A 16,001-nucleotide genomic window follows, 5' to 3' on the forward strand; every position below is an offset into this window, starting at 1 on the left:
ACACAAGGTGTTTCAAAGCACTTCAAGAAAAGCGAGGGAACAAGGGAAATATCCAATGACATTCTTACAGGCCATCAACAACAAGAATGTGAAATTAACTATCGTATTCGGCCTGGCAACATTTCAGATAGAGCAAGTGCAAAGACACAGATAGGAAGGAATGGGAAACAGACCGGCGATAATCGTACTAGGCCTGCTGACATTTCAGGTAGTGCTGGAAGGGGCGGGAGGAGAACAAGTATGGGGGGGGAGACAAACGTTGTTGCTATCATACTAGGTCAAGGGACAATTCTGATAGAATAAGTGTATAGAAAAGAAAGTGCAGGAGAAGGGGGAGGAGAGAGCAGAGAATAAACAGTGAAAAAGAGAAGAGAAGCAGAGGGAAGAGTGAATACAGTTGCAGAGGTCAGTAAAACATATAATGTTGCTGGGAACAGAGAATGTAGGCAAGGAATCAAGAAGGGCACAGCATGAATCAGGGCCACCCTGAGTGTGAGATCCCGGGGAGGTCCAGCATGAGAGTTTAGAAGATGTAACACCAAGTCAATGTGTCCAGAAAGTCAAATCCACGTGTTGGCAACAGGTTGGTGATGGCGAGACAATAGTGAATCAAGACAACTCCTGTAGTGAAAGAGGTACAGGGGTGCATAAAGGATAAGGGAGAAGGATGAAGAACAAGTCAGTGAAAGCTCACCAAGGGCCAGGGGTATGGCTTTGGTAGTTAGGAGGGAACACCCCAGGAACTAGGACCCTAGAACATGTAAGTGTATGATCATAGCTGGAGGCAGATTTCACGCTCTATGTACTATTGTACTGTATAACACTAAAGGCATACCACTCTCTGCATACCTGTAGCTAATACAAAATTATGTGCCAACAGGCAGCAGCTGCAGGAGCTGCGAATGAAGCAGCAATTGAAAGTCGCCCAGCCCAAAGCAAGGAACACCGAGCAGCTGGGAGAGTCTGCAGGCGGGAAGACCAGGAGTCGTCAGGACATCGGCCCCCACAGGACAGTCATGGCACAGGGTACTCACCAGGAAAGAACAGCAGGCACGAACAGAGAGATTGATCTGCACAGGGTAGCAATGTCACAGGATACTGGCCAGGTAAGAGCCACAAGGTCTGGCGGAGCTCCCTGCCTGCACAGGGACTATATGGCACTGACTAATTACCAGACACAATCATCAGGGACCGATGACCACAACTGCTGAGCTACCTATGGAAACATTGGGATGCACGAGGCCGCTATGGCACAAGGCCTCCAGCATAAAAGTCAGGGAAGGTAGCAGGCGGAGCTAGAAGCAGCTGTAGATTGGGCCTCGTGCACAGGGCAGCTATTTAGATGGGTCACTGTCAGGTAAAGGCAGCCCTGTAGTGCATGAGTGTGAATATTGAAATATGTATATATCGCTAGATCAGCAGTGTAGGCTTGGCCTGAAGTCTGAGTCGGGTAATAGCCCATGATAGTCAACATGTGAGAAGACAATGAGCTGCATCTCACTCCACAGGGTAGTTATGGCGCAAGGTGACAGTCATGTAGGAATCTTCTGGTGAGTCACTAGGTGGGAATATAAGAAGGTGCGGATTACTGCTACTAAAGTGAGCAACTGCACAGGAAAGAAACGACTCAGTCAACAAGTGAAATGGTAGCTGTAGGAACATCTTGGTGCACACAACTTGTATGGCCCAAGATCCTATTAAGTAAGGGCAGCGAGAAGGGGCGAAAATATGGTGGCACAGGGTGCAGCTACATAAAAAGGTAATTATGAAACTGTGTTCCTCTCCAGAAAACACAACCCAAAGAGGCGACACCTAAGATGCAATCATTTGAACATTCCCACTAGGCAGGGCCCCATAAAGACCAGGTGTCACCTGGTGGGAGGAGGCTTTGGTGCATTTGGGAAATCACCTAGTAGGAATATGTGCTCCAGAGCCCATTCTATGACCATAACCATAACAGACTGATTATTCATCTCTTGCCTTTTCAGCTCCCCTGTAATATGAATTCCCAGGCAAACCGTCTCCCACCACACGTTTCGAATGAAGAAAAAAGTTCTGAAAGAGAAAATGTTTGCACAGACGCCAGCCCGCTTTGGCAGGTCAGCCCCCCATACGAGGAGCACCTCACCCGAGCAGAGTCTCAAACATCACTGGAGATTCCCAGTGCAAGGCACTCCAGCTCAGCCCCCGATCTCAGGAACCAGAACTCAAGCTGCACTGAGCACCAGCTCAGCCCAAACTGTGATCTGCAGCACCACGGGACACACCCTCGCCACTCAGCGCTGGATGTGGACATCGGATCTACGGTGAGAGTGTGAACTGCAGTGGGGCCCCTGCCATTTTCCTCCAATTCAAGATGGCGGACCTCAGGGTTCTAATAGGGACTGCGGCATTAATGAGAAAGGACTCGGGAATGAGGGGGGAAGAGAGAGAGCGAAGACTGAGAAAGATTGAAGGAGAAAGGGGCGATGTGGACAGAAATGTTGTAAGAAAGTGAGGAGCTTGAGTGGAAGAGAGAGAAACGAAGAAAACAGAGGCGAGTGAGAGCAGCACGAAATAGAGGGAAAAGTCCCATTTCATTCAGAGAGGTTTCTTTGAGTAGGCATCTCCCTCATATGCAGACACGCACACAAGCACGCCACACATTCGCGCACGCACGCACGCACGCGCACACACACACTATAAGTAAGCACAAAAGGTTATGCTCCTATGATACACTCTGTGATGTAGGATCAATAGCATACACGTGAGTAATGTGAGGTTTAAACAAAGTTATTAACATGCTCAGGGAATGGTTGTCGTGAGAAGGATGTGGTTGCTGTGACAGCTTGCAAGAAAATGTGCCTTTTTACAACAAAACAAGATATTCTTCAAGAAAACTCTAAGCAAAACAGTGTTTTAATGGATTATTCGTGACTCATGGGCCTAATCTGGGGAATACTAATATTTTGAAAATGCCCTCACCTAATAAAGAGTCTAAGGTTTATGGCGCTCAGTATGCTTTTTGCTTCCTAATTCAGAGCCGGGCCACACCGAAACACAGTTGCCCACCTTCTTGGCCCCTATCCTCTCCACCCAATATGAGGCCTTCGGGCTGGGTTGGAAAAGCACCTACAGGTTCCTAGGTATTCTTTCTAAAACATATTAGGGAAAACCCTGCGGCAAACAAGGAGTTACCCAAAGTCAGTGAAAAATAGATTCCTAAACCGAGGAGCGTAGGCTTCAATGACCTTTCCTTAATCTAATCAACAGTGTTGGGGTGTACAGACACGGAAAAATGTCCATAGAGTTGCTAACACTCACAGGGGGGTTTTAAGTGCCCCAGCACACTTGTTCATTGGATCTTCGGCTGAAAGTTCCATGGATGCACAATCCTCTGGGTCTCCACGGACTTGTGATGCAACCCTACTGCAGACAGCCCTCGTAGCATCTCACCTTTTGCCCAAGTGACGTTTGTATAGTCTTTACTGAGGCAAGACCTGTAATGATTTCCTCTTGCCAAGTTCTCTTGGGTAGAATTGTATTCATGGCGTCTAGGTTTTTTGTCACCCTGTAGTAGTTATTGGTACCCAGTCAGCCAAGGTCAACCCTCCTGGGATTCGGCCTACTACAGACTCTGGTCAGGATTTCTGAGATGGCGGCCCAAAAGGCATGCCTTTCACGCTTTGTCTCTAGGATTTCCTGGCTCCTGCTAGTTTATGGGGCAAGGTCCCTAGCAGACCCTTTTCTCTCTTCTCTCCAGCCAACATTAGCTTCCTTATAGTGTGGCCTACGTGTCTTTAACCACCTCCTGTTTCTTGGTTGTTCTAAAATATGGCCCTGTTGGCTTGGCCAACTTTGGCTCTTCTCTTTTCCTGATCTTGGTTGTGCTCCTCTCACTGAATTCACCACAACCCTTTGGAATGCTGTCCTAACTCCGCCAATTTGGAATTAGCTATGGTCCCATGATGGCTACTCAGACTAGATTGTGTACTGGAAATACAGAGTGTATGTTTCTTCGTGGCCTGGTTTAATATGTTCACAGAGTGCATATGCTTGCCCAAGGTGTCCCTCCCTGCTGCCGAGTGTTCTGTGTTGATCTGTGCACCCTGGTCCATGTTATGCCTCGTAGGCCTGAAGAGCCCTTGATACAGTATCCTGGTCCACTAACGCGTCTGCGGTCAGGAGCCAGTGTTTCTTGTTTGCCGCTTGTATCTGATGTTCTGGAAAGTCCTTACTAGCACTGATTGTTTAGGGTGTCTTCCCTGAAATCTTGTGTCCATTACAGACGGACAGTATTGAGCACCGTCCTTCACTTTTGGGTTACAGTAGTGGTTTTCCTACGCACGGGGGACTGCAGGGCCTCAGTTGAGGATCCAGAGTGAGGACTAGGGGAGTTCTTGGGAATCTTCCATTTAATTCCTCAAGTGGTTGCATCGTTTAACTGGTGGCTTCCCTTTGCTCCAAGAGGTCCCCAGTCCCCTTCCATGGCCCCTCCATAAGTGACTGTATCACAATGTGCACAAACAATAAATAATACACACATACAATGCACTTGAAATGTAAGGGTAAGCACCTGCAGTATGCTCAAAATGTACGCACACGTGGACAGTACGCTCCGAATATGCATAAGCACAAGGAATACATTCTAAGTGAATATGCATATACCTTACACATACACACACACACAGGCACTGAACGCACTAGCGTTAAACATTGAAAAACACACACAAATAGTGAAACATTTTTCTAAAAGAGTTCAGATTTCATCTAAAACAAGAATTACTGTCTAATTCAAAGTTTGGCGCTAATTAGGTAGTAAATCTGTGAATTACCACAAAATCATTTACTGTTACCACCACTCGGTTCCCTGGACTGACCATGGGATTCCGAGTGGTGGTGTGGCGGTGTTAGTCATAGGACTCCATCAGGATTTTGGCAGATTTACTGCAAGCAGTAATTGCATCGCAGTAAATCCACTGATTTTTGGCTTTGAGTGGAGGATTTATTTCCAACAAAATGCTGGAGGTAAAGACACCACTTCAGGCCAAACATGTAGTTTGACGGTGTGATGAATGCAGGACTAATTCTGTTACCTCCCCAAAAAGGGGCAGTGGTAACAATTTATTGAGAGGTCACCCTCAACACGGGGAGTTCCTTCCCTCCCCAATCAAGGTGTCACACAACAAACTGTTTAATGGATTTTTTGTTCAACCCTATTCCAGATTCGTATCACACCCCTCTTGGATCCTTTCCTCTGTGCCACCAATGAGCCAAGAACCAGGCCGGTGTACAGAAAATATATTTATTTGAATCACAGGCAATTGAGATCGCACTAAAACTACACATTCCAGCTTCTCTGTGGCTCACAATTAAAATTCTTTTTACATAAATAAATCGCACAAGTTGGTTGGGAAACGTCAAATCGCAGTACTTTACTTTATGCAGATTTCAATTCAAGGAATAATCACCAATGGTCAATGAACAAAATCAATGAATATATGCATTGCTGTGCAATTTCGATTTTCCTGCATGCTTAAAATGGCTAGCAGTTTGGTTTACAATGTTGGATACATGAGGTCTCACTTTTGCAAGCGCTTCTCCCCTAGCCCCCAAAACCCAAGCATCAGTTACACGCAGCACCCTTCTATTCAAAGGCCAGGTCCAGGGACAGTTTTAGACGTTTGTCTTTCAGACGCCCCTCACTTAAAGGCCAGTGTTGGGTAAATTGGACAGAAAAAAATGAGACGATGTAGGAATTTTGGATTTTCAGACCCCCCTCCACTTAAAGGCCTGTGTTGGGGAAATTTGCAGATTAGGGATTTTCCAGTTTAGGTACAAGGACCCCGCTATTCCTAAAAGAAGTTGGGCCAACAGGACAAATAGGATTACCCAATTATATTACAGGCTATAGTTTTCAGCGTACACTGGGAATGAGCTTTGTTAATTTTGAATGTTAACAAAAATCTCTCCAGGGTGTTTTGCTAAATGAGAATTAATTACATTTACATTCAGCCAATAGGCTAAGGATTTATACAGTTTCCCCCCCACTCCCTGACCCACGAATGGAAAAGAAGCCACCAATGAAAGGGAATCGGTAAATTAAATAGATCCCCCACTGACCTTTTGTTGGAAAATCTACTTACTTTTGGAAATCTCTGGGCTTGGCACGCAGGGAATGAGCAGCTTTGCTTGTAGAAGAAAACAGGATTCTAGCCAGCACTTCAGTCAATTGCATCCCACAACGCTTCCCTCTCTCTGGCTCCAGTGAAGAATCATAGCCTCTGCTTTTCTAGTCTCCCCAGCAATATTTCCACCCAGATGAAATTTCAGCAAATCTCCTTTGGTAAGTTTGGGCAGCTGTCTCTTGGTACTCAGTATAGCAGCTCCTTCTTTTGGTAATTTTTGTCAGCTCTCTCTTCTCTAATAGTGCATCCACTTTATATAACAGTGATGACACCATCAGGATTTCAATATGGGCAGTGCCCTGCGAAAATTCTCGGCTCTTTGATTGGTCCTTCCTGTTTCTTTCCAACCCCCAAGCCCATCCCCTGTCTAAGGATTGGTTCAGGAGTCTAGACCAGAAATATTGCAACTTCCATTTGAAATTCCCCTTTTTTAATGTCTACGTTAGCCAAAAAGTAGCTATATGGAAAAAATGTGTAATTTACCAGTAACTGCCATTATATTTATATATATATATATATTCTGCTTCAGCTGATCATGGGGGATTTAATAAAACGACTGCTGGGTCCACACCTTGTTGCACGGGTGTATGGCAATTTTTAACCGTTTATACAAAAAGCATAATAGTTATGAACATACAATTTACTCTCCAAATACCTAATGTTGCCCTCCACCTGCTTGCCAATTCTCAAATTCGTGACATTTTCAGAGTAGCCAAAAACACATGTTAGCTTGTGTTTGTGCCCTCCTCGACTTATACGTGCAAAAGAATAAAACAGACACACCCCAGACGGGGAATAAGGCACAGAGAGCAAGCTGCGAGAGTTCAAGGCAAGGTTTATCTAATGAATGGCATTCATAAGATCTCTGAGAGCGCTCTGACAGAAGTTATCATCACATCACATTTTATAGAGTAAATGACGCAACTAACATAGGATACTTCATTGGTCCCGGATTGGTTAGTCCACACGAGGTCTCAGGTGTGGGTGGCATCTCTTCCTCTGAGTTGGTTGCTTGGTTGACGGAAGGATTGACGTCATTCCTCTGTGCTCCGAATGGGTGAAGGTCAAGTCACTGGGAGGCAGGGTGGTCACTATCTAAGCTAACATAATATATTCTCAAATATGCATGCACTAAATAACAATTGTTCAAATTCTTTCAGTAGTTCATCATGTCTTAAAAAAGTCACACATATATCTATACTATCAATAACATTGGATTATACAGGTCTTAGGTTAAGGGTCTTGACCACTATAATACACTGGTTGAAGTTAAGGTCTGCACTAATACGAATCTCTGGTATGTGGCATTTGATAGTGGTAGACAACGATATACTGCAGCAGGGGTCTAATGTTAGTTGGGGATCTGCTTGGTGGGCATCATGGCATGGTCAGTGGTCTGGCACATGAAAGGAATATCTTGCAGGACACAGGGTCACGCTAGCAGTAAGTTTCCACTGGCGAGGGTGTGGGGGTGTGGGGGCAAGGACACGTTTGTATGTGTATCATACGTGTTGATGGACGAGCTATGTGCTTAGCTCATGCTGGTTCACATGCAGGACAGTGATCTCAGAGGAAGAGTGATGTGTTACATTTATTATGTGTTGCAAGCACCTCTGGCTTCAGCGTGAGAATGGAACCACACAGTTTTCCAGTCAGAGTGAGAACGAGGGTGGGGGCCCTGTGCCCTGTGCACCTGGCCGTGCTGCTGCGAGAAAAGGGAAGAGAAGCGTTTTTGTACTATCGCAGTGAGGCCTAGTCACCAAGATGGAGATGAAAGGGGGTACAAAAATGGATGCCCCGTGTCCTGCTCAGTGGTCCCATCTACGCGAAAGTCAACCAAAGTTAACATCGGATAAGGGCAAGGGGCAAACCCACTACTGGAGGCACTTGGTCCGAGTTTTGTACTGAGAAGTACAGGACACGAGGGGCCTGATGGCCCCTCGCTCCCACACATTCCCCCTTTCGTTACATCTAAAGTAACAAATTATGACACTTTATTCTTTTCATTCTCCCTTCGGTAGTACTCAGCTTCAGCGATTGCTTCTTCCCAGGTTGGGGTACCCTTTATTGGCATCCATGCTCTGCATGCACTTCTCAAGCTATTCCCTCTTCTTGCATATTCATCTGGGGTGAATTTTAAGTATATCCCACCATCCCCGTCTAAATCTACCCATACCTCGTTATACCATTACAATTCTGTTGGTTCCTTGATTGTGGTGTGGTATAAATTATCGACCCTGTCCCCATATTGCCTGTATTTGGCAGTCATCCTGTACTTTGGAGGGTTATGTTCTCCTGTTTGTATTTGTGCATCTATCATAGTTGCTATCTTTGTCGGTCGGCCCATTGTTACCATCATCATAGTCGAGGTAGGCATACTTTTTGCACAACACCGGAGTCCCAGTTGGCACACGCAGAAGAATAGCAACACAAAGACGATGATGGGGACGAGTATTTTCATCATCACATTTACCCATGATGGTATCCAGCTGAACAAGTTGTCAAACCATGTACTTTCTTCTGCTCCGCCCTATGTTCTCATCTTTTCTCCTAGATTGTGGACTTCTGTTATCACATGTGAGAGTGTCCCGTTATCTGCATCTTCGGATGGCACGAATGTGTAACAGGCCCCCCGATTCTTCGGAAAACACCACCGTCCATCGCTGTGAGGAGATCTAGAACATATCTGTTTTGCATTGTCATTAGGCGCAGGGCGCAGAGCTCTATATTTATAACGTTGAATCCTTCTTCTCTGTCGTTGGCCAGTTGGATGAGCTCCCAGTGCACTATTTGTAACCATTTGGCGTTTGCTTGTGTTTGGAGCCCTGGTGCTAGGAGCGATGCAAAAAATGTCTCTGCAGATGAGAACAGTTTGTATTTTTGCGGGATCTCAGCAAGGAGTTTTGACGATTCAGGCGAAATATAGTTGGATGATCTTTTGCTTCGTGACAACTTTGTTTTCAACTTGTATTCTGACAACAGTTCATAAGCTGGAAGTTCTGTGTTTTCTTGTTGTGGCGCTGCCGATGGACCAGCCGAGTCTCCTGCTGCTCCTTGGATATGGCTTTCTGGTATTACCATCAGGGCTTTATGGAGAGTGGCTAAGGCGCAAGTACCTTTCCAGGATGCGGGTAGATGCAGGTAGGCTTGTTTGCCACAAACCCAGTACATGTCCATGAGGGCTGCAGTGCCTTTTTTCATGTCTGGTATTATTACTGTCTTGTTGCATTTTCTTGCTTCCCCCATGTTCACTTTTCCTTCTCCACGGAAGCACAGTTCGTGCGGTATTTCTTTTTGTGTTTTTATGGGCTTTTCCAGCACTGTAATCCATGTTAGCTTAGCAACATGCTGTGACCAGTTAGGGGTGCACACTCCTTTTATCCATTGGAACGCGTCCTCAGCCAGCCCCGGAGTGCTTCTGCTCTGCACTCAATAGTTTCATCATGCCATTTGTTCTCTGCATACCTCATCCCTTTTATGACAAGAAATGGCTCTCTGAGGCAAATTACTCCTTGACGTCGGCTCGTGCAGGTTCTCTCACTCTCCAGTCTTTCTAGGCTGACGGTGTGTGCCTGGAAGGTGCTTTTTATCCTACACAGAACTAAGTGAATTAATCATTGAGCCTCCGACAAGGGCACTTCCTGGGGTATCAACATTTTGGGCATCCCTGATGCATGAGGTATGAGTGAACAGACATAGCAGCTTTCATTTGTTGCTTGCTTTGCCGTAGCACTCATGTCCGAGTACCATTTGTTAGATTGATCAGGGTGGCAGGGGTCTTCTATTTCATCTAACCCTAGGTTATGATAAATGTCATATCTTTTCCCTCTCGCCCCCCTTTTCCTTCTCCTTCCCCCTCCCTCCTTGGAGCTTCCCACTTTTTGGTAATGTATTGGGAACATTCCAGTCCAGGCAGTGTCATTGCTGTTGAATATGGCATGTGTGTACTCATTAGTAGCAGCATAATATGAGGTAGGTTCTATGGCTATCTGTGCATGTGTGCTTGTGTTTGCTAGGTTTCTCGGCCAATAATAGTCGCCATCATACTCATTCAATTCATAATCATTACTCATATTTATGCCTGGATGTGACAAAGAGACAATTGTTGGGCCTGCAGCGGCATGTTCTGTAGGTTGCGTTACATTTGTATCGTTAACACCAATATTATAAGTTTCTCCCCACATTGTCTTTACTCCAGTCCATATTAAGTTGGAACCCTCTCGTATCACATTAGCCCCGCTCCCCCTTTGTGCAAATCATTAACCAGAGATAAGAGAGTATAGTACCAGGCCATGAAAAACAACATCACTGAAAACAAAACTGCAGCACATTTCAAAACATATTCAACGTTGCTAAACCTTTTTGCCCTGATGGCGTCCCTATCGCTATCTAACATTATTGCATTCTCTGTGATTGTACTTCGTTCAGCCATTTGTCACCTGGAGGGGCGATATAAAATTGTTAAGTCACCAGAATATGTACATTTATTTGTATATTTACATTTCATATTTACTCATTAATTCCATTTACGATTGCTTTTTAATATACATTTCTCAGGCCTTTGTTTCAGTTACGTCCTCTGTTTTAGGCATTTTTATAGTAAGAGAGAGAGAGAGAGACAGTGATGAAAAGAGAGTGAAAGGAAAAGGGATACGAACATAGGGCAGAGCAAACCAGAGGGCATACCATCCTTTCATGTTCCTTTTTCATTAAATCACATTGTCATTGTTTCTCAACATCGTTTGTAGTACCAGTTGCACATTCCTGTTCGATCTGAGGGAGTGTATTATCGCGTGCCCTCCTCACATCTGAGAGGTGTACCCAATATTTCAGTCCCTTAACCTTAACTGCAGTGGCTGTAGTATATATGACCTCGTAGGGGCCATGAAACCCAGGTGAATTCCATTTTCTCACAAAGCTTCAGACGTACACCTGTGCCCCTGGCATCAGTGGCCAACTTGGGCTGTCTTCGGCTGGTGTTGTGGTGTCAGTTGCCACAGTCTCAGTAAAGGATGGTGCTATTTGTCGCGCTCTGCTTCGCACTGCGCGGGTCAGCCGGGTCAAATATTCCTTAAATTCTTCCCCCAGCACTGTGGCAGCCCTGTGTGCATCTGATGCTCTCCTAATCGGGGAGAGTGGTGTGTGTATTCGCCGCCCAGTCACAATTTCATGGGGGCTCAGATGGTGGTACTTGCATGGTTACGTTCTGAGTTGGAACAGTGCTAGGGGCAGGCAATATACCCAGTTTTTCTTTAGTGTGCTACACAACTTTGATAATTTACTCTTGAGCAGGCCATTGATCTTTTCTACCATCCCATTGGCCATTGGATGATCAATGGAACACAGTTTGTGCTTTACCCCCAAGAGTGTCGTCACTTCCTTGAAGAGGTCATTCACAAAGTGTGTGCCGTTGTCTGACCGTATCACATCACATATCCCCCACCGGGAAAACACTTCTCGTACTAGAAATTTCGCTGCACACTTCGCATCTGGGTGGGGACATGGACCTGCCTCCACCCACCTTGAAAAGGGACATATCACCACAATTAGATATCTTGCTCCGTTACTACATCTCTCTCCCATGTCGGCGTATTCTATGTGGAGTTCTCTGAATGGCCCTACTGGCCGTGGCAAAGTGCCTCGCAATGTCCTCGCAATGTCCTCAATGTCATCCCTGAATTGTATGTTTGACATGTTGTACATTCTATGATAAATTTTGACAAATGTTCCTGTAGGTTAGGGACAAACCAATATTCCTGGATGTCTGCGGCGATGTGTTGTTTCGCTGCACGGGCTGGGAAGTGCAACTGTTGGAATTCTACTTCTAGTAATTCTACTGGCATCACTACCTTTCCTGTTGTCTCCCGTCTCCAAATGAGATCTGTAGCTGACTGTTTACACCCTTGCTTGCCCCACAACTCTTGCTCTTCCGGTGGTGCTCTGCTCTGTAGCTCTATTAGCTGTGCTATGGGTGTGTTGCTATAAGCTTCTTCTAGTGGCTCTACAGTGGTTACCTTTACAATGCATTCCGTTACTGGTGTTATATTGAAATACGAGGCTTCCTTCGCCGCTGCGTCGGCTGCCGCGTTTCCCAATGAGATTGCATCTGTACTGTTGGTATGGGCTTGGCATTTCACCACCGCCACTACCGATGGTTCCGATAATGCATCTATCAATTCATTCAGTAGTGCAGCGTGCTGTACTGGTGAGCCATCAGCTCGTCTGAACCCCCTCCTATGCCAGCGCGATAGTCCTGAATGAACAGTGGTAGTTGCATATGCTGAATCTGAATATATCGTCACTGTGCATCCTTTGGCTGTGCGTAATGCTTCAATTAATGCAGTTATTTCCGCTGCTTGTTGTCAGGCTGAGATCCTGGTCTTGCGTCTGCGGAAGCTGCTGAACCCCCGACAACCTGTAACTCTTTGCGCATTTCCCTAACCAGTACTCCCAACGCCTCCATGGTTGTCTCGTCGGGGTTCATAACAGCTCGGGCAGACAACTTTTATTGGCCTTTCAATCTGTCAGGCTGAGATCCTGGTCTTGCGTCTGCGGAAGCTGCTGAACCCCCGACAATCCACCCAAAATGTAGCACTCAGAGCTCTGCATAGTTTTACTGCTCAGTTTACCACACTTCTAGGGAAAAGGGGGAAATGGATAAATTAACAAACACCAGGCTGGACTAGCTGGTTCATCACCTGTAGTTGAAACATAAGCATATATAACACCTCAATTACTTACTGAGTCACTGACCTTAAAAAACTATATCCTTTACTAAATAGTTGTAAAGACCATACCTGGTACTTCTCTTGAAAATGCCCAGAGAAGTGATTTAGTAAATTAGACTTCCTTACTAGTTGCCAAGAAACTTAATGATCATTCTGCCTTCTTAGTTAGGTCCTTGAATGCATTAGCAGTCTTCTCCTGTAACTTCTATATCTTCAATTAACTTGAACAAAGTCTTAAAGTCAATTATGAAGTAAGGAAAGTTCCAATGAAAACCAATTTGGTAGTTTCTCTTTTTTAATGTTAAGATAGTCTCTTAAAATGAAGAGCTTGAAACTTGCGATGAAAATTAACGTAGCAAAATTCACGCACACGCGCTATAAATCCAAGTAGCGAAAAGTCTCACGTAGCAAAAACTTGCACACACGCTTTAGTTTCACTTAGCAAAAATGCGCACTCGTGCTATAGATCCACGTAGGAAAAACCCGCACACGCGCGGATGGTTACTGTAGCAAAACACGCGCACAAGCGCTTTGATCCTCGCAGCAATGTTCTCGCACACGCGCGGTAGATTCCACGTAGCAATATTCACACGCACGTGCGGTTGATTCGCGTAGCAATGTTCTCGCACACGCGCGGTAGAATCCATGTAGCTATATTTTCGCACACGCACGGTTTAATTCGCGTAGCAATTATTTGCGCAATGTGCAGTTTTTTTGACGTAGCTCAAAGTTCACGCTTGCGCTAACAAACACACGCGCTGAAGCTATTAATGGCTCAAACACGCGCTAGCTCTGAAGAGTCACGTAGCTTATGAAAACATGCGCTCGCACTTCAGTTTATGAGTTTCTAAGATGAACCTGCTCGCGCTCTTGAACCTTTTAAATCAATATAACCTTTTTACAGAAAATTTAGAAGAAAGAAAGTTCGGAACTGAAGTAATCTTTCACTTTGAAATAACTTAAAGGCACTTATCTCTTGAAAGAGTCTTGGAAAAGTTCTCTTCTCAGATAAATGGAATTTTCTCACTCCTGTCCTGTGTCCCAATATTCTCCAAACTCTATTCCTGTTAAATTCTCAAAGAAGCCGCTCGACCGCTTGAAACTTGAAACCCCTGATCAAGTTAAGCAGGAGCAGCTTAGCACACGTCCTCTCAGCTGGGCTTCGACGATGAAAGGCAGTTTAGAATGTTCACTGTCCTCCCTATAAATAATCACCAGCCAATCAGAACTTAGACTGAGCACTTCCATCTTGTCTTGGGGCATTTTCCATAGTCTGTAATTAAGGTTAAGGCCAAATTGTCTGTATCAAAATAAAAACCCATCATAACTCACCCAAACCCTTCCATACTATATATGTGCCACACCTGACCCAATGTATGTAAGAATATGTCAATGTATGTAACTCCTGACCAATGTATGTAAGAATATGTCAATGTATGTAACACCTGACACCTGGCCCAATGTATGTGAGAATATGTCAACCTGACACTTGTGCAGAGTAATTGGACGGGAGGCACTTTTGGACGATTGTTTCATAGCTATCTTCTTCCATTCGTACTACTGCCATCCCTACATGTTTTTCCCCTGTTTCCGTTTTATTGATGCTGACCCATCGATGAAATATGTTTCTCCTTCCTTCAGGGCATTTTCACTGGCTTTGGGAATATCGTCAACCTCCCCCTCATACGTTGCACAGTCATGTTCCTGCATGTCCTCCATTGTGCATGGCTCTGTTATGAATGTTGCTGGGTTTACCGTTTTACACCTTACTACATGTACATTTGGGCTTTAAATTATTATTTCATATGCGGTCGCTCTTTGTGTTGTCAGTGTTGATTTTGACTGCTTGAGAATCGCAAATAATGAATGCTCGGCATATATTGTTACTGAACATCCCATCACAATTGTGGCACTCTTTTCAATGGCGAAGGCCGCAACTGCGAGGGCCTGTTTGCACGCGAAGTGACCTTGCATCACCACGTCTAGTGTTCCACTGTAATAGGCCAATGGCTTGTGGCCTAATGATGTTTTTTGTGTCAGCACTGCTGTAATCAGTGTTCCATTGCAGTGTGAGAACAGGAAAAATTCCCTCTCATAATCTGGGTTCGCGAGGACTGGGGCATCTGCAATAAGGTCTTTTAGTCGGAAGTACTGAGTCATCATGTCATGTGTCCATTTTATTGGGGCTCTATTCTTCTGTGCTTCTTTTAATGCTTACAGTAATGGACGTGTGTATGCTGCGTAATCAAGGATCCATGCTCGGCAGTAGTTACATATGCCGAGACATTTTTGCATGTCCTTCACTGTTTTTGGTATGATTATGTTACATATTGCAGCTGCCCTGTCTGGGAGTATTCGTTTCCCATCTTTCGATATCAACTTCGGCAAGGCAGTATTGTAATTTCCCTTTATCCACCTTGTACCCCTTGGTAGCTAACACGTTTAGTAGTGTAATGGAGTCTTCCCTGCACTTTTCCTCTGTTTTGCTGCAGACGAGTAAGTCGTCTACGTATTGTATAATGGTGCTCTCTACATCTATGTTTCCAATATCTTCACGTAGTACTCTGTTAAAAATGCTGGGGCTTTTCGCAATATCCCTGTGGGAGTCTGCGATGCTCATATCTGTTTTTTCCCAGTGTGAATGCTGTGGTACAGAGAAGAAAGCATTCTTCAAGTCAACCACAGTAAAACATGTAGATTCTTTGGGTATACTGCACAGTATTGATGCCGGGTTAGGCACTAACGGGAATTCCTCTTGGATGACGTAATTGAGTGGGCAGAGATCTTGGATCATCCACCATGCCCCTCCTTTTTCTTTTCTGATCCGGAGGATAGCCGTATTACACGGGGAGATTGATGGCACTATGATACCTTGGTTCAGGAGTGCATTTATTGTTTCCCTAATTCCTTCCTCTGCTTCTCTGGATATTGGGTATTGTTTCACTCTTGGCGGTATGGCACCTGGTTTGAGTTTTATCTTCATGGGTGTCACTTCATGTAGTAACCCTACATCATGGGGGCCTGTAGTCCAAATTTCTGGTGCCACCTTTGCCATGTCTTCCTCAAATATTGTCGGCGGGCCACTTAACACTAGACATAAGTGGTT

General features: G+C 45.0%; 1 protein-coding gene across 7 annotated transcripts in view; it reads left to right on the forward strand.

Moving 5' to 3' along the window:
* The window catches only part of TTLL6 (tubulin tyrosine ligase like 6), a 592,552-nt gene that overhangs the window by 338,017 nt on the left and 238,534 nt on the right, over positions 1 to 16,001 (forward strand). For 5 of the 7 annotated variants that reach the window (XM_069634591.1, XM_069634593.1, XM_069634594.1 and 2 more), the window contains exons 12-13: positions 881 to 1,106; positions 1,989 to 2,306. In XM_069634591.1, the coding sequence (XP_069490692.1) occupies positions 881 to 1,106; positions 1,989 to 2,306 (544 nt within the window). The remainder of the gene's footprint in view (positions 1 to 880; positions 1,107 to 1,988; positions 2,307 to 16,001) is intronic. The other 2 variants (XM_069634596.1, XM_069634597.1) reach the window with 1 other exon arrangement.

The sequence above is a fragment of the Ambystoma mexicanum genome, chromosome 13 (assembly GCF_040938575.1).
Source record: "Ambystoma mexicanum isolate Mex_15411 chromosome 13, UKY_AmexF1_1, whole genome shotgun sequence".
In the NCBI taxonomy this organism is placed as follows: Eukaryota; Metazoa; Chordata; class Amphibia; order Caudata; family Ambystomatidae; genus Ambystoma; species Ambystoma mexicanum.